At 40.4% G+C, this 18,126-nt stretch overlaps 1 protein-coding gene across 1 annotated transcript; it reads left to right on the forward strand.

Annotated features, from left to right (window-relative positions):
• Nucleotides 1–6,823: 6,823 nt before the first annotated feature.
• pxdc1b (PX domain containing 1b) lies at nt 6,824–18,126 on the forward strand. Its single transcript, XM_044045002.1, has 5 exons — nt 6,824–7,561; nt 14,814–14,905; nt 15,003–15,120; nt 15,253–15,364; nt 15,819–18,126. The coding sequence occupies exons 1-5, from the start codon at nt 7,306–7,308 to the stop codon at nt 15,940–15,942; spliced, it is 702 nt and encodes a 233-aa protein (XP_043900937.1). The 5' UTR covers nt 6,824–7,305; the 3' UTR covers nt 15,943–18,126.

Consider the following 18,126-nt stretch of genomic DNA (forward strand, 5'->3'; position numbering starts at 1 on the left):
AGTGGCTTCTGCTTTTTCGAATATTTGGACTACAGAGCAACGGTGTCAACACCTTAGCACGCCGCCTGTTGCTCTGGCGGCGCACTGCATTCCAGATGTTATTGCAGAAGTCTGCCTTGTGTCCACCAGGGCGTGCATTTGTGCAATTAAACGTTATCAAGCCAACATAATGTCTTCACTCTATCGCTGACGTCAATTATAAAGGCAACACGATCCGTGATTTTGTTAAATGCCCTTTTTGCGAGTAAACGTGTAAAATACAGTACATGTTTTAAATTTAGGCAAACATTTGAAGTAGTGGCTGGAACTGTACAAAACAATTTTCTTACAGAAGGGCAGTGTGATGTCCCACAAGTATGTTGAACATATCTCATGTTAATGATTTCGACATACCACTCTTTCAGTCTGCAGAAACAAGACTACTTAGTGTTCAATAAAGGAAGGTATGAAGGAGTGTTCCTCTTCTGTACTCATGAGGGGAGCAATTAGTTGTTTGGCAAAGACATGTGACAGCATACTTGACCTTATTCCAGTGATAATCATTGGAACTTACTATATGCATACGTGCAAAAAACCAGGACCATTTTCTGTCTTTGAAATGCCACATCTCATTCAGTGTATTGCTTCATTCAAAACAGAGAGGTATTTGTGTGGTGAAAAGTTGCAAAACGTGTCAAATGTAACAATTGCTTCTCAGACTGCTCATCACATGGCATTCAAGGACGCAAAAACTTTCATTGGGCGCTTATTATCCAAGCCTGACAGTTTAATATGAAGCTGTAAATCTTGTTATTGTGAGGCACCTGTGGGTGCTTATACACAGCAGTGTGAATGGAGTGGAGGCGTGTATGCATCACATCACTAATGTTGACATCCTGGCAGATGGTATCGCAGATGATGGTCCTGCAGGTGTTGTCATTATTGGTCCGTGTTTTCTTGAAAAGATAGACCAAAAAAATGAATTGATCTCAGTTTCCGATGAAAAACATTATCTAAAAGTCTAACAGGACTTCAGTTTTTGCCGACTCCTCTGTTCTACAGGGTGAGTTTCATGTCTCTGACTTATGGCCAAGGCCTTCTGCTGTGCAGCAGTGTGTCTCAGATTTATACGGCAAACATGCGAGCACAGATTAAAGTGTCAGTTGTGGAGACATTAGATATTACAATAGTCGAGGCTTGAGTCTCAGTGTGACCAGTAAATCATGGAGCTCCACAGTATGAATGTTTCATACTGGTCAGTGTTCAGTCCGGGTGGAAACTCACTGTGTGTGTGTTGTACAGTTGATGATTCACAATGTTGTGTTACATGATTGCAAAAACTGAGTTAAGGATCTTCCGGACATTTATCTTTCCACATGTATCTCAAAGATAATACAACAACTTGCTGGCTTTGGGCATTTAAAGGTGCATTTACAAGAGTTCATTGGCAGAAATTGGAAATACTTCCCATAACTATGTTTAACTGTATAGCTTTGAAATAAAAATTGTTTGGTTTCTGTGGCCTTAAAAAACAAGCCCTTTTAACGTATGTTAGGCAAGGGCCTTGCTGTAGGGAGGCCACCATTTTGTACAGCAGCTGGCAAGGAACAAAGCAGGACAGCCACTTTAGAAAATATAAATATTCCTTTTGCTGTGCTTGCAAAAAGCAGCTATGCACTTTTTAGGGGAAGCTAATCATGGTACTTGGTACTTGATACCAATTGTGTATAAACTAAGAACTAACAAAAAAGTGCCTAGAATGATTTGACACATTAGCTTGGATACGATCACGATTAACAAGCTACATCTTCCGTTAGCTTCTAGCCATGCGATCAGGAACAGTGTTGGTGAAAAGCCAACAGCACTGCATGTGGTCTGACATTAGATGGAGCTAAAAGTGCATCAGTGTGGTTAACTTTAGGGACGTATGTGTGCAGTCTGTTAGGTCAACTACAGAACATTATCTTGTTGGCTAAAAAAGTTTAGCATTAACAGATGATGTGTAGTTTGACTTTATTCCAAAGAACCTGCCGCTCAGTTTAACCTCCACTATGCTAACTAATGAAAATGTGTTGTCCATCCATCCGTCTTCTATTGCTTTATCCTCCACATGAGGGTTGCGGGGGGGCGCTGGTGCCAATCCCAGCTGACATAGGGTGAAAGGCAGGGTAATTTAGAGTGTCCTATTTGTCAAATCCCCAAATATGCATCTGAATGAAATCTCTAAAATGTTCATTGCCATTAATCATTAAAAAAAAACTGATGATGTGACATTTTCAGGATAAACTGCACAGATTTCTTGATGCTCGTACTGGGATGAAGCAATCAAACAGTCTGCCTTGACTCTTGGAGCCTCCACTCTCCAAGCTTCACTGCAGACAATGATGATGGAGCAATAAACCATCACGTCCAACAGATGCTCAGTGTAGACGACCACAGTCCATTATAGAGCCCGTTAAAACCACTCTCTAACCCACCGTCACCCCAGCCCCTGCACTCTTCTTGGGGTTTTGTCTTCTGTTGCGGACGAGGACAGAGTTATTGCTCAGGATGGCTTCCTCTGAGTAAAGTTCACAATGGTGCTCAATAAAAGGGGGGGGCGGACGCCTGCCTCCTCCATCACAGATGTTCTTTTTCCTCTGGCAGACGTGTCCATCTTCATGTTTGTCTTTCTCTTTCTGAACGGCTTTGGTTTATGAGCCTCGGGTGTTCAGTTTTTCTCAGAAAATAAAGGCCGACATTGGACGTTCACGCGTAACGTAAAGACGCAGGTTTGGAAACATGTGGACTTGTCCAAGAGCGAAATTTATGTGTGATTCAAGAGAAAGGGACGAGGGGGCAGGTTTTCTTTGTCGTGCCTTATGATTGCCAGAGTAGACCAGAGTAGATCATAGAAGATTAGAATGTTCCACAGCACCTCTTTTAATTAATGTGGTGTATGATTAGAGCATGTTCAGGGTTTGGCAGCTCACGGAATGGGCGTGAGGGAGTGACAAATTAGAACACAACGCTGTGAAAGACATCATTTTCCTCCACGCAGCTGTAAAAGTTCACTCGAGTGATAATCAAGGCTCTAAATGTTTGCCTAGAAAGTTGTGCTCGAGGAACACCTCCCAGGTTACAAGACAAATACTGTATATAAACTCCCAAGATTACAAGCCGTGAACTGCAACTTCTTTCTTGTAAAGGTTATTTTAAATATTTCTCGTCGGAGAGTGGCCTCATCACTGGCTGGATTATATCGTTGCATAAAGCTGCACATTAAGTAGAGTGATAAAAACTCAAAAGCATATGTCAACTCAATCTCTTGAATTAATCTGCCTAAACCAAAACCCAAATTTGTATGTTAAACTTAAGACCTAAATTAGGTGGTAATCCTAAATTAGACCATTAAAAAGCATGAATAATTATTTTTCCACGTTAAAAAAACTCACCAACGTCCCTCTATCTGCGTCCACAAGTCTTACATTTCACAAAACCCAACCGCTAACATTTCCTCCCGCTCTCTTCATTTTCCCTCGGCAGCGTTTTGGCATTGCCTTTGTTGTAATGGGACACAACTGCGTTTAGAATTCTGCAGAAGTCGCTCTTTTTTTCCGTTTTAAAGTTTACTCTTTCAGAGGAATTACACTGGAATGAGGTACCGAGACAGAATGTGCTGACACTGGAAATGTGGCCCAACCACACATTTGAAGTTCTGCTCCAAGAAAGACTGATCCTGCGATTAAACAAGGGCAGAAGGAGAGGGTTTGTGATAACATGTAAGTGGTTTCGCCAGATATTACCATCATTCTCAAAGCAGTTGTGCTCAAAGGGAAATATGCAGCATTCAGCTTTTGCACATGAAGAAACAAACCACACTATTATGAGGCACATTCCTTTATTTGTGGGACATTTGTTTTTATTACTTTCACACACACTATTTATTATGTTTAAATGATTTAAATGAGTTGGAATGAGAGACTGAGATATCTTTGTATTTTGACTAATAAAAGGGTTTAATCAACTTCATGTCAGATAGAAACAAGTATTTGGCTTTTATGATGTTTTTACATATAGAAAATGTCTACATACATTTTTAAATTATAGTTAAAAAGTGCTGCCAAACTAAAATAAATGAAATTTTTACGTGTCATCGGTAACGTTGAGAAACAAACTGTGAAACGTGTTACTAAACACTTTAAGTTGTGTCAGCTTAACTTTTTTTAAATGTATTATTTCACAAAAGCCCCACAAAGTTAATGACAAACAAACGCATGGTCTGCAGATGAAGAATGATCTTGTTTTTCCACGATGATTCAGCCTCTCACACCTCGACCACAACGCGACAGTTCAGCATTCAGTGTCGATCTGATCTGAACAACAACAACAACACAGTGAAAGAGCATCAAAGTCTCTTTCTTCTTCCCACCGCGTCGTTTCTGCCACGGTGAGGTTGGTACTGTACGAACAACGACATCTGAAGGATCTCGTATGTAACCTGAATCCTGCTGAAAACAACCACTCAAATGAGTGATCCTGTAATTTATCATCCATTTGAGAATATTTTCCATAGTCTGTAAAGTCAAGGACATTGGACAAGGACAGGACAGTGTAATTTGACAACCGAATTACACTGGAAGCTTGTTAAAAATGTATATATTAAGTTACTTCAGACAAGAAGTAGCTGTTTTCTTTTAAAAAAGGGATGGTTTTTATTTCCAAAATAAAAGTCCATTGTAATGTCCACAAAAACACCATCGCTAAGAAGGTGGAAGTGGAAATCACAGAGAAATAGCACGACATATGACAGTGAAATGTTGAATGTGGTTGACCATGTGGAGCGTTGGAGGCACACAGTGAGATATTTTCTGCCCAGGCAGAAGTTACTGGCAACAAGGAATTACGACACATCTTTTTTTGACGGTTTAAATATGGCAAAATAAACCTTTCTATTTGTGTAGCCTCACAGTGGAGCAGCTACGTTTGACACATCAAGACCCAAAACACAAAAGAATCCCTGCACATTGTCCGAAATTAAGTTCACAAATTCAACACCACATTTTTGACGAGACCTTCATCAGACAAAAGGCTTCATGACACTGAGAGACCGTCTTAAGTAGTAGGAGTAGCTGTGACATGTGATCGGTCGCACAGGTGTCAGTAATTGCACATCACGCTCATCAGTTATGAAAAAAACAACAACCATACAAATCCAAAACATTGTCATACAAAGTCCTTCAACTAATTTTGCTCCACAGGTTACTGAACTGAATTGGCTTTGTGCGACAATGTTTTGCATTCTCGTGGAGTTCATTTTAGATTTAATTGAGAGTGGCACCTGTGTCTGAGCAGCTAATCACAGGTTCTCAGCCACACCTACTTAAGACGGCTTCTCACATGGAGGCAAACTTTTTTTTTGCCTGATGCAGCGCTCATCCCAAAATCTTGCAATACACGTGTCTGTGCGAGTGGGACAAACTGAAAAAACTCACTGAGCGACAATTTCCATCTTATTTATTTCTCATTCACGAGGCTTATCAATGCTATAACTCCCTATACTAATACGGCTACGTGTGCATTTGTTTGCATGGGCACTATGGAGCGTAATGTGATTTTTAACATGATATTTCCTGTGGTGCCTTAATACAACTTGCTTTTACCGTAGCAGTCTGCAGAGAGCCGTGTTCCCACAGTGCAGGAGTTAATTAGCCAACAGCTGAATGGTCATTACTTCACTTGGCCACGACTTCCTGTAAAGCTCCTCTGCTGCTGTCTGCAGCTCAGTGAGACATTATTGCCGTGCTGCTCAGTGGAGCGACGCACCATGAATCTGCTCCTTTTTTGGTCACTCCGACCAGAGACGAATGATTTTCAGCAGTTTCTCTTTTTTTTCCCCCCCCTTTACTGTGGTTAAAGTGTTTGTGAGGTCAGAAATTGCAAACTCTGCAAATGTTCATGCTCCAAAGCTGGCAACAAAACCAAAAAAAAAAAAAAAACCCCGACTTGTTGGACTTTCAGCAGCCTCAACTTGAAATCTATTTTCCTTGTGGTTATTTCTCAAACATCTCATTTCACGATAGAGTTTTGGCAAACCTGACTTGAGTGAGACGTGGCACTGAAATGCAGTGTCATGATTATAGAGGTTCTCAAAATGTGGGCTGCAGCCCACTGGTGGGCCTTGGAGGTACTGCCAGTGGACAATGGTCAATTTAGAGTGTGCAATTTACCTAATCCCCATATTGCATGTTTTTGGACTGTGGGAGGAAGCTGGAGAAAATCCACACACAAGGGGAGGACATGCAATTACATTTACATATAAGTCCTGTATATCACATATGGAAAAAACTCTTTTTTTTAAGTGATTTAAAATGTTTGAACATTCTCTCCGGTCCATGTTTACAATACAAAATACGAAACAATACAAGTTTGTCATTGTTGTTTTGAAATAGTTTCTCTTAACATACGTCTTATGTGTGTTGCTTGGTACAGCAGATTGATATATTTTAATTTTGTTTTAGAATAAAAAAGAAACGCACGTCAAATCACGTATGTTGTCCCATTTTCTGTTTTAATGTTCGCTTGACATTCCATTCAACATAAAGCTCCTCAGCTATGGCCTAAACTGTGAGAATATCAAATTATAATGATAAAAAGAACACATTTTAAACCAGTTTTGATCAATGTTCCGAAGGCTCAAATAGGGGAAAAAGTTTGTTTTTTTACCTCTTGCTTTTAACTAAAGTACATGCACATATCTGCTTTTGCAGTCCCCCCTTTGCAGGCTTTGCATAATAATACCCTGCTGTCAAGGAGGGAGGCAGGAAGGAGGGAGGGAGGAGGGAGAGGAGAGGGGAGGAAACTATGCTGTAAGAAAAGCAACTGCTTCATCCAGACAGTGTGAAGTGAAATGCTGTGGATTTGGAGGAACACACATGACAGGAAAGGAGCGCTGGACTGTGAGACATTACATCAGCAACAACAGCTGATAGTTATTTGTTTTTTTTAATGATCGTGCAGATTGTGATGGGGAAAATAAACAGTTGACACGGTTAAAATCGATTCTGAGGGGCGTTATCTTCTCAAAGTCTTGTTTTTTTTTTTCCTAAATCATGCCACGTTGAGATTACGCATGTGATGGGGCTGAGCAAACACTAAGATCACCCTCCTCCGCGGCTCAAACTGAGGGAGGACTCGCCGAAAAGTTATCAGACTTTGTCTTTTTCTTTCACCGCAAACACCTTGTTTTTCCACGCTTGTGCGTCTTTTTTCGACTCCGTGCGTCGGCGCGCCCCAGCATGCTGCTGCTGCTGCTGCTGCTGGACACTGGACACTGACGCATGAGGAATGGCATCGGCTGTGTTTGAGGGGACATCGCTGGTCAACATGTTTGTCCGGGACTGCTGGGTCAACGGCATCCGGAGACTGATCATCAGCCAGCGCGGAGAGGAAGAGGAGTTCTTCGAGATCCGGACCGAGTGGTCAGACAGGAACATTCTATACTTGCACCGGAGTTATTCCGATCTGGGTCGGCTCTTTAAAAGACTTGTAGAGTCCTTCCCCGAGGACAGAAGAGACCTCTCCAAGTGTCCACTCATTGAAGGTTGGTATGAGGGAAGTCGAGGCAGAAATTTACAAATTCTCAGGGACGTAGCTACAACTTTATGGGGCCTTTTGCACAGGAGGCACCCCAAGTCCACCTCTCAAAATAACTATTTCTTTGTATTTTCTCCACCTTACTAGTGTTTTAACTCCCCCCAAAACAATTAATTAGTTAAAAAGTCTAATATATTGATATTACTTTAAAACTGCAGTGAGTAAAACTGTCATTTTTCTTAATAATTTCTTGAATAGTAGGTTAACATTTCGGATTTTAAAATAAATCTAATCAAACTCATTTGTTTTGAGCACGTTTTAGAGTTTTTAAAGGAATTCAAACAAGCTTTCTGCCTTTTCAGCTTCTCCGTTTTCTCCATTTGCGCCACTTGACAAAGAAATCATTCAAACTGAAACATTTGAAAACATCATCATCTCGGGAAACATCGATCCACATTTTATGGACCAAACAAATACTAGATACCAGAAATTATGTGACATTATTTATGTGCTGCGTCCTTCATATTCAAATTAGCCGAGGGAGCATTTGTGTGTATACAGTAGCAGCGCAGGGACGGGTCGGGCGGGACAATAAACATTTATCACGTTAAACTGCTGCGATCGTTGTTTTCAGTCACACCTCAACCTGTTTGAAACCTTTATAATATCCCTGTTACGTTTGCCTAAATTCACGTAAAAACAAACCCAGTCCTGTGCGAGAATGTCACCCGGTGACACAATATTTAAAATAAAAATTTTATCAAATATTTTCACAAATATTTGCTCGACCTCTTGTGGAAAGAGTACTTGCTTGTTTATTTCAAGCAACAACATTTTCCTCTCTTCTGAACTTTGCATTGATTTCACATGTAATCTCACTTTTAAATTAGTCAATTTTAAAAGAAAACGCACCAGGTTCATGTTGCTCATTTAAATAGTTTGCTTGGCTGAAACATAAATGCACTGTTCAATGACTTTTCTGCTCACTCTTTAGCATCTTTTGGACAGATTTGTGGAGGAAAACTTTGCCGCCTTCTCAGGAAAACTCTCTGCAAAATAATATCCCTGTTTTGTCTCACCTCAAGTAGCCCAACAGCTGTTGTTGTGTTTTTTTTTTCCTTCCTACATTTTTGTGGAGAACAGTCAGACACTGTTTCCAGAACAGCTGCATGGAGTAAAACTACAAAATGTGTCTAAATTTACCATCATATTATATCTATAAACCACCTGATTGAATGGAGGAAAACATTTAGTTTTGGGGATAATCTGAACAAAACGGCTTCAGAGCTGTACATGCTTTTGTTTGAACAGCTTAATAATTAACACAGTTCTCTCTGGGATGTTACATTAGCAGACCTATCACATAGCCTGAAGACCACAAGGCCAACGTGGTGACAGCATGTTTTTAATCCTTGTCAATATTTAGAACCTAAAATGCCAGTGGGAATTTTTCTTTGGGTGCATAAAATGTAATTTCATGGGAAAATACCAAAAGCAGCCACTCGGATTTCCATGTGGAAATTTCCTCTCTGCATAGCAAGGGTTATGGGCTCGGGGGGTAAAAAAATAGTACAGTTATGAGGCCAGTACATTGATCAAATATGGCAGAGACTCTTAAAATGACAAATGCAGGTGTGTAACATGTGAGTGACACAGAAACACATGCACCTTTCTTATTTAATGTGCCAAAAACGTGAATATACAGATAACTCTTGGTCATAATTCTGCATCTGTTTGGTCTTTGCGAACAGAAATGATGTATGCTGTGTCTCTGTCACGCAATACTATCCGACCTGACTGAGGGTGCGTTTGTGCGTATACAGCAGCAGCGCAGTGACGGGCGGAGATGACAATCAGTTTGCCCACAGGCTGCGGGATTGTCGCTGGGCGGCAGGAGATCTTAACGCCGTTATACTGAGAAATACAGGGAGAGCTGTGTGGCGCTTGATCAGCGTTGTGTGAACTACTTGGAGGATGATTTGAATTTAGAGATGGTCCTATCCAACTATTACTTTTGTAATGTTGATTTAAAAGGTTCTATCTACATCTGCTGTGACATTAGAATGCAAAATATTATGTTAGTTTTACAACAGACGAGACTAAATGACCTCAAAAAGTTGCCGTGACATTTACTTGTGACCTGTATTCATTTCTAAAATGGTATCGAGGGCAGTGCTGTTATTTTGAGCAAATATTACTCAAATAACTGACAGATTAATTTACAGATAGACTAAAATTTTGTCATTTAAAAGGTACCAATTCCATATAAAAGACACTGGCTAGTAAAATTGGTGTTACTATGAAATTTAGAAATCTTCAACCACTGGCATAAAAACCATGTCATCATTGATAGTGTATGTTTACGTCATTCGCCACTGTCTTATTTTTTAAAGATGCACAAGAGTGCATCTGATCTGTCTGCATTGATGGCACATGCAAATGCACGTCTGATTTATTTCCACATACAAATGAGGCCTGAAACTGATCGCATATCTGAATCCAAGTGCTTTTTTTCCTGCTTATATCTTCATTGGTCATTTATCTTAATTGTTCCTCATGGCAGAAAAAGATCAGAATGAGGTCACTTGCACCGTTCTGGGTAAATGCAGCCTTGGGCGTTTCGTTACTGGGCAGTGTTTGCCATACAGTAGTTTGAAATGATGGCCCTCTAAGTTTGGATTTGACACTGTGGTGCACTCTTGCCAGTGTGTTTGGCAGCGCTCCGAGCACACCGACCACTCCCCCCCCCACACACACACTCTCCTTGGCACTGCCCCGTTTTATCTTGTCGCACAAAGCTTATATAAATATTTTGGAAACACCCCTTCAGTGGCGGCCGGAGAGCTTTGCTTCTGCGACTGCAAAATAGCGGACAGGTTTGTTTGACAGCTCGCTGCTTTGCCTCTGCCAGTACCGCGTGCGGTGCATTTTGGGAAGAGACATTTCAGATGCCATGACTCACTTTTCACTCCTGTCTGCCAGTCGTCATATTCTCATTACAGCTAAAAGGTAAAAGGGGCAGTGATATCGACGCTTAAGCAGACATCAGCGTTACTTTAGCAGGGACTCGAGCCTGTTTGACATTTTCATTGATGGATTGCAAACCACAGGGTTGCTAACATTCCCTTAATGGCCCTTCCTTAATTCCAATCTCTGCTCAATATTTCATTTACATCCTGTCTATATACCATTCAGACTGAACGTCCTCAGACTCTGGTCTTTCTCAGTCCACTTTGCTCCCGGTTTCTGTCTCTGCTCGTGTTTCCCTGTTTCTCTGCTGCAGCCAGGCAACAGGGAAGGCGTGCAGCGCCTCCGGACTTATGTCATGATGAGACGGCCAGTGGGAGGGAAGTGGACATCCCATATTTAGTCCCGCTGCTCAGTGAAGGCCTTTTGACCTCAGAGTGAGCACAGACAGGAAGAGTGTGAGCCACTTATGAGGAATGTTGACCGTGTATGAAATCATTCCCGCAATATTTATTCACTGCTCCCTTCATAAATTCTCAGTTGTTTACTCATGTGTGGTTATCAGTCAGCGTCCGTCGTGAATCTTAGTCATCACATTAATAATTTAGGCCGCTATTAAAGCGGAAGCATTGATCATGTGATTTATTTTTTTGTGATTCACATCCGTTTGTCTGTGTTTACAATGGAAAGACAACAGGGACGTGTTATGTTAGTGGAATCATGGGACATTATAGTCATTGCTGCTAACAATAAGCTTATTTATTACCATAAATAATGCTAGTAAAATGTGATTTTATTATAATTTGTGTGGGAAATGTATTAAAGCTGCAGTTGGCTGGCAGGAAGACTGGAAAAGTAGTCGAGTTTCACCCACAGGTAATTAAAAATACACGTGTTATGGGAATGTAGCTCTGTCTTGAGCTCTTTTTTTGGATGTTTGTGTTGGTGTAGCCAATCAGTAACTTTTGTTGGGTTTAATTGAAATATGCTCAAAAACATTGTTAAAAACATGTAGATTCAGTGCTGTGAGTATTTTTATTTACCTAAGTGAGGATCGTGGAAAAGAGGCTCTGTTAAAGCCCCTGAATCTGCACTGATCGCGAACACAGTTATAAAAAACAACTTTAGTTAGTGACAACCACGAATAATTGCTGTACTTGACATTTGAATACTCAGTAGTCGGCAGTAACTCTGGTCACACAGACACAAACAGTACAGTGGCCCGTACATGCAGTCCAACGAGGTGTGATGTCCTCGGTTTTCCGACGGAGCCTTCCAGAAATAACATGATGACAAAACTGCGGTGAGTTTGTGGTCAGATGATAACGTGTTATGCTGCCGACATTCGCTTATCGGATCCATGCAGAAGATAGTTGTGAAATAGCTGTTGAATAATCATCTGATGATGATGACTTGGACACAATGCAGTTCCTCTTATTGGACTATTATTATAACTAATACAATAAATAGAGTATGCCATGCTTTGGGAGAATAGGTTGGTCAGTTTAGTATAGGATTTGTAAATTGTCATCTGGTCTCATAATAATAATGAATAAATAACAATAATAATCTTTGTTAGATTTAACCATGTTGGTTGGACAAATACAGATGATTTAGCCAGTTCTCCAAAAAACACAATCCTCAGTTGCCGTCAATACAAAATGTGTATTAATTATGTATTGCTTGAGGATCACTGATGCCAACAAGCTGATACAGGAAATAGGCTCTCATAGTTTAATGGCGGAAATAGACTCAGTGACCTTGGCACAGAAAACGGTTACTTTTAGTTTACATTTTCCAGAGCCACCCGGTAATCATGACAAACATAGCAAGTCTGACATTAGATACACACGGATGAAAAGTTTGGTGTGCAATAGCCAATGGTGTGCAGGGATAACATCCTGAGGTAGAGTTGTTGTTGTTTCACTGCCTTTGTCAGTTTGTATTTTGGTGATTCACTCTTTCACAGCAGGACAGGAGGTGCAGTTGGAAGCTTTTCCACTAATTAGTGGCGGTGACTCATGTGAAACCCACATATCCTTTATTCCAGGTTGTTGCTCTCTGCACTTCTCACCCACAACACTCTGAATGCTGAAGAATCTTTCCAGGTTTTGCATCCACGTGATGGCAAGAATTATATATTGAATCTGCGGCCTTTTAACGTTGTCTGCATTGTGAAACTGCAAAGACAAATGTTGATTAAAGCTTGTCTTTATAATGCAGTTTATAATATTACATTTGATTTACATAAACGCTGAAAGAACTAACCCTAACAGGTTGGGTAGATGATCCAGATGCAGTTTGAGGTTCAGGAAAGGTTGACGTGTTACTGGGTTTCTAGTCATGATACAATCGCTCCTCACATCCCCCTGGGAATGATGTCATCAGTGTGGTCCATTTTAAATGGATGAGCTTGTGACTGTGTATAGTGTTGGCTTTGGGCTCTGACTCGGTGCTTCTATAACCAATCAGTGTGTCACCCAATTTCTTCTGAAGCACTGACATCAGTCCAGTTGCTCCTCCTCATCATCATCGTTCCTCTTCCTCATTGTCACATCCTTTTTTTCTTTTTTATCAATGTGGCAGTAAATTGTGCTTAGCTTGCTGTTTACCCACAGGAAGTCATTTATTGAAAGTGCTTATTTTTCTACTTCCATCACCTCTTAAATTACACTCTCAGCATCACCGTGGATTAACGTATCACTCAAATACTGTCATTTTGTGTCTCTACCCGATGTCATTACTTTCCTCTAGTACTGCTGTGACACACATTTTAGCATTTAAAGTGGGAGATTGACAGCATTACCGAAAAATATGGTCTATTTTTTGACTCTCTATACTCTGGATATATAAATATCAGGGGGTGTTGTTCATGAAAAGGTTATGATAGCAAACAGACCACCTCCTTTTCTGAAAGTGCATAAATCCAAACCATGGCTGGCTTTGTGTGCCCTGGCCTATGGATAGATAATAATAGGCTGATGCTAGTAAAGGTCAGAGTAGCTGCCCTTTTTTATCGGCCATGCACAAAAGTAGTGTGGAATTCAATATTGCTTGCCATCTGGAGTAGGCAGGTCATAAAAAAACAAACATTTTTCTGTGTAAGACACTCCAAAATACCAGAACACCATGGTTCCAGCACAAACAATGCAACAACACAGTGCTTTAAGGCTTCATTTGAGCTAAATGCTAACCTCAATGCAATGAATGATAACGCACCTTGAATGCTAATATTATTATGATAACACACTTTCACACTGTTAATGCCAACGTGGCGATAGTTGGTTAGTAATGTTAGTCAAAACTAATATCTACAATAATCTGAACTGTAATGCTAAACTGTCATAGTTTGGCATTTTAGCATGCTAATGTTCGCTAATAAGCATTCAAAACACAGTTTACAAGGTAGTATTCACTCATATTGGATGAAAAATTAATCACTTATTCTATCAGGTACCAGCATAATTGTCATGGCGGTATTGCAAACACATTACTATGAGTTATTATTATTATTATTATTATTATTATTATTAATAATAATAATAATAATAATAATAAAATAAATTTTATTTGTTGGCGCCTTTCTGACACACATGGTCACCTTACATAAAAACACACAAATACAACAAAAAAATAGAATAAAATACAGTAAAAAAAAATAATAAAAGTCAATAAAATTTGACTGTGCTGTGTGGTCAGTGCGAGTATGCTTTTCTAAAACGGTGAGTTTTTAGTTGCGATTTGAAATGTGGGAGGGAGTCTGTGTTTTGGAGGTCAGGAGGGAGGGAATTCCAGAGGTGCGGGACAGAGTGGCTGAATGCTCTGCTCCCCATGGTGTCGAGACGGACAGGAGGGACAGTGGATGGAGGATGAGGATCTGAGGGTGCAGGCAAGAGTGGATAGGTGGAGGAGATCTGAGAGGTACGGAGGTGCAAGGTTGTGTATGGCTTTGAAGGTGAGGAGCAGTGTTTTATAATTGATGTGTTGTGTGATGGGGAGCCAGTGGAGCTGCTGTAGGACGGGTGTGATGTGATGGATGGAGGGGGTTTATGAGATGATACGGGCAGCAGAGTTCTGAACCAGTTGTAGTTTGTGGGGGGGTTTTCTGAGGGAGACCATACAGAAGTGAGTTGCAATAATGGTGTGGTGTGAAGAGTGAGATAGGGGCGGAGACGGTTGATGTTGTGGAGGTGGAAGTAGGCGGACCGGGTAACATTATTGACATGGGATGTGAAAGAGAGGGTGTTGTCGAGGATGACGTCTATTTATTTATGTATATTTGTTTGTTTCAGGGCTGGTAAAAATCAAAGAGGCAAATGACATTGAGGAGAAACTGAATGAGGTGGAAAGACTACTGAAGAACGCTATAAACATGCCATGCAAGGTAAATGATTATGTTATATCAGTGCTTTATTAGCATATTCAGTGTTTATTTGTCGATTTGCTATAAAGAAAAATCACTTAAACTCATCTCTCTATAGTATTCCAGGTCAGAGGTCATGTTGACGTTCTTCGAGCGGTCACCACTGGACCAGGTGCTGAGGAACGACAAAGTCCACAGAATCCAGCCGTGTTTTCAGAGTCCAATCAAGATATCAGGTACTTTGTTTGTTTTTTTTTGTAACACACAAAGACGGGGTCATCATGACATGATCCTAAATCATCCTAAGTCATCCTAAATGTCGCGATGAGTCGACAGTTGATTTAACGTCGCACTCTGTGCCTTCTTAGAAATCATGCGGTCCAATGGATTCTGCCTGGCCAATACAGAGACCATCGTGTTCGATCACAGTATCCCTGAGGAAAAGGAGAGACCCTCATCTACAGACTCTGTGGAGCACACGTACGTATAAACAATACATTATGACAACATATAAAACACAAGTAAATTAAGATCAGTGCCAAGATTATGCCATTGCACCCCAGGAGAGTCACAATTGCAGCATGACACACATTCCTCGCGTGTTTTCCACATATGTGAGGATTTCCTAGTTTGCACTTGAGTGTACATTAAGTGCTCTGTTGATTGAAGACGTCCTTGAATGTGAAAACAACCAACACCCCACCCTACCCCCTTAAACGCACCACAGGAAGTGTGTCTGTGTACAGTTTCCTTCCCTGGGTGTGTGTAGGACACGAAAGAGGAACACATTCCTCTTGGTAATTCACTCTTTTTAACCACTGCAATGTTGTGTTGTTAAAAAAAGAGGATGTAGACGGTAAACAAGAAGCGCTCAAAGGCATGTCTTGATCCCTTGGCTCAACTACATGTGTTCTGTCTGTCACTTTATTGTCAGGTATGAGGACGGATCAGAGTTTTTGCCGATGGAAGCAGATGTGTGCGATGAGGAAACGGAGGCGTATGTCACCAACCTTTCCTACTACCATCTGGTCCCATTTGAGACGGACATCCTGGAATGAGGAATTTACACAACATGCCACTGCAAGTGGAGAGTGGATGTTGTGACTGAGGAACACACACATTCTTAAATGGATACAAGCTATGCACATAGCTGCTCCGAGATGCTGCTGCTGCTGCTGCTGTGTAGTGTAGTGTAGCATCCTCAAAGGTCGCTTAAGGTTTTACAGGTCATGTCAGAGTCGGGCGGATGAACAGAATGCACCGAAACGTTGAAAGAATTCAACAGCAAAACAGTTTTTCCTCGATATCACCAGTGTGCCTCATCCATGGCCTTATTTGAGTATGAAAACAAATCAGAGCTAAGGCTTTCAGCTGATGCAGTGCAACCTCTGGCAGCCACTTTTAAAGGCCTGCAATTGTTTGGACCACTTATTCATACTTTGTATGAATTTACCAGCTCTTTTTCTTTTTTTTAAATGTGTTTGTCTTTAGTGTTTAACTAAGTGGTGCCTCTACTTTAGTCCACTTTTGTCAATATTGAGATAGGAGATCTGCTTCTTCTCTTTTCAGTTTTCCCTTCAAGGTTTTTCTCCACAGTGATGCAACCCTGCTGTCATGAAGCTCAGTGTATGATGTTTATTCATGGTGTATTTTCCACCAGCATTTAAAAAGTATTTTCTTTTGTGTGTGGACCAACTTAAAATAAATCATTTTATTAAATTGCCTTAATATGCAGTAGATACTTTGGTGAAAGTAGGTAAGAAACAGATGTTTTCGTAGTCAAATTTAGCTACCTCTAAGCTAAATGAATAAAAAACTATATGAATTTTAAGATAAAAGTATTTTTTTTGTGACTTAAAAGCTGCTGTTAATTATTCTTTGTAGGTGCATGCTTCCCTTTCATGTGGTTCATGGACCGCTCTCTGTTTAAAGTGCCATTTTCGTGTTTTGTTTTTAATGACACATTTAATACCGCGTTTTGAATGTCATTACAACGTTTTGACTGAATGATGTGTGTGTATTGTTGCATATAATTGTGGCTTGTTTCTGTTGATAGTAAAGCCATAATTTAACATATCGGAGCAGAGAATGAGTGTTGACGTTCTGTGGGTAAGTGAATTGTTTGTCTGCCATTTTTGCAGTTTTCTGATGAGTGATGAAACGGGGAAAAGGAATCTTTGTTTAAATGGGTAAGATGATGGGAGTGGATTCCTCTCAGACAATTGACTCTGAATGTGGGAGTCTGTGAAGGAGGCACACATTCTTATTTTCTTCTTATACGACAAACTTGCTGTACTATCTATTGGAAAAGGGTGGACTAGGCAAACATTAAAATTTCCGTCTTTTGTGTGTTTTACGGCTGCTCACACAACACATAACTGTTTTCACTTCTGTCAGTGAAACTGTGGAACAAAGTAAAGCATTATGGGTTTTGAATGCAACTGAAATGTCAATAATACATTATTTGTGTAGCATCAAGTGTAAGACATTCCATGTGAATTCATTGTTTCGGCAGTGTCGCCACCGCTGAGGTCATTGTGGCTCGACAATGCAGGCGAACAGCTTGTGTCCAGTTTTCTACACTCCTAAATACAAAGGCATTCAGCCTGCGCACTCTTGGCACACAGGACTTCTACGGGACAGTCCTCTGCATGAGGCTGTTTTGTAACACAGTCATGATCACTATGCACCCCCGTGAGAAAGTACAGCTCCTTCTCAGTGTGTGAAACCATTTCATGCTCTTTCCCCCGTCTTTCTTGTCTGATGTCTTGAATTGATGGATATTCTTTGAACATAGAGGTTTCTGTTGTAGAAAACAGCATGGATTAAGGCATTGATTAAGATGATTCGGTAACAAGGAACTCGGATTTGTCATTTAAATGTAGGTCAAATTTACTCTAAATAAAGAGCCGCTCTAATTGTCCTTATATGAGCTTGTATTCAAAGATAAATGTCTACTCTCTTCTGCAGTCAGTGCTTTATAAATAAGCTGCCACAGTTTCCATGAAGTTGTGACTAAAATCCCCGAAAGGCTGGTACTCAGTTTTTTGTTTAATTTATTTGTAAACTCCAGCCATACTCTGTGAAGCCAACCATTCTTCTTCACTTTTCTTTTAACACTTTTCTATGTTAATTTTTTAATGTTTTTTTTTTGCATGTGATGTTCTGGTGTGTAAATGTGGTTAAAAAAAAAAAGAAGACGAAAAGACTGACTGAAATAAAGTGTATGTTTGATAACTTTA

This window comes from Solea senegalensis, linkage group LG1 (genome assembly GCF_019176455.1).
Source record: "Solea senegalensis isolate Sse05_10M linkage group LG1, IFAPA_SoseM_1, whole genome shotgun sequence".
NCBI classification, from domain to species: Eukaryota; Metazoa; Chordata; class Actinopteri; order Pleuronectiformes; family Soleidae; genus Solea; species Solea senegalensis.

Coding starts and splice junctions, on each gene's coding strand:
- pxdc1b (XM_044045002.1), top strand. CDS start 7,306: ATGGCATCGGCTGTGTTTGAGGGGACATCGCTGGTCAACATGTTTGTC. Junction 7,562..14,813: donor CAAGTGTCCACTCATTGAAG/GTTGGTATGAGG, acceptor TGTTTGTTTCAG/GGCTGGTAAAAATCAAAGAG. Junction 15,121..15,252: donor GAGTCCAATCAAGATATCAG/GTACTTTGTTTG, acceptor GTGCCTTCTTAG/AAATCATGCGGTCCAATGGA.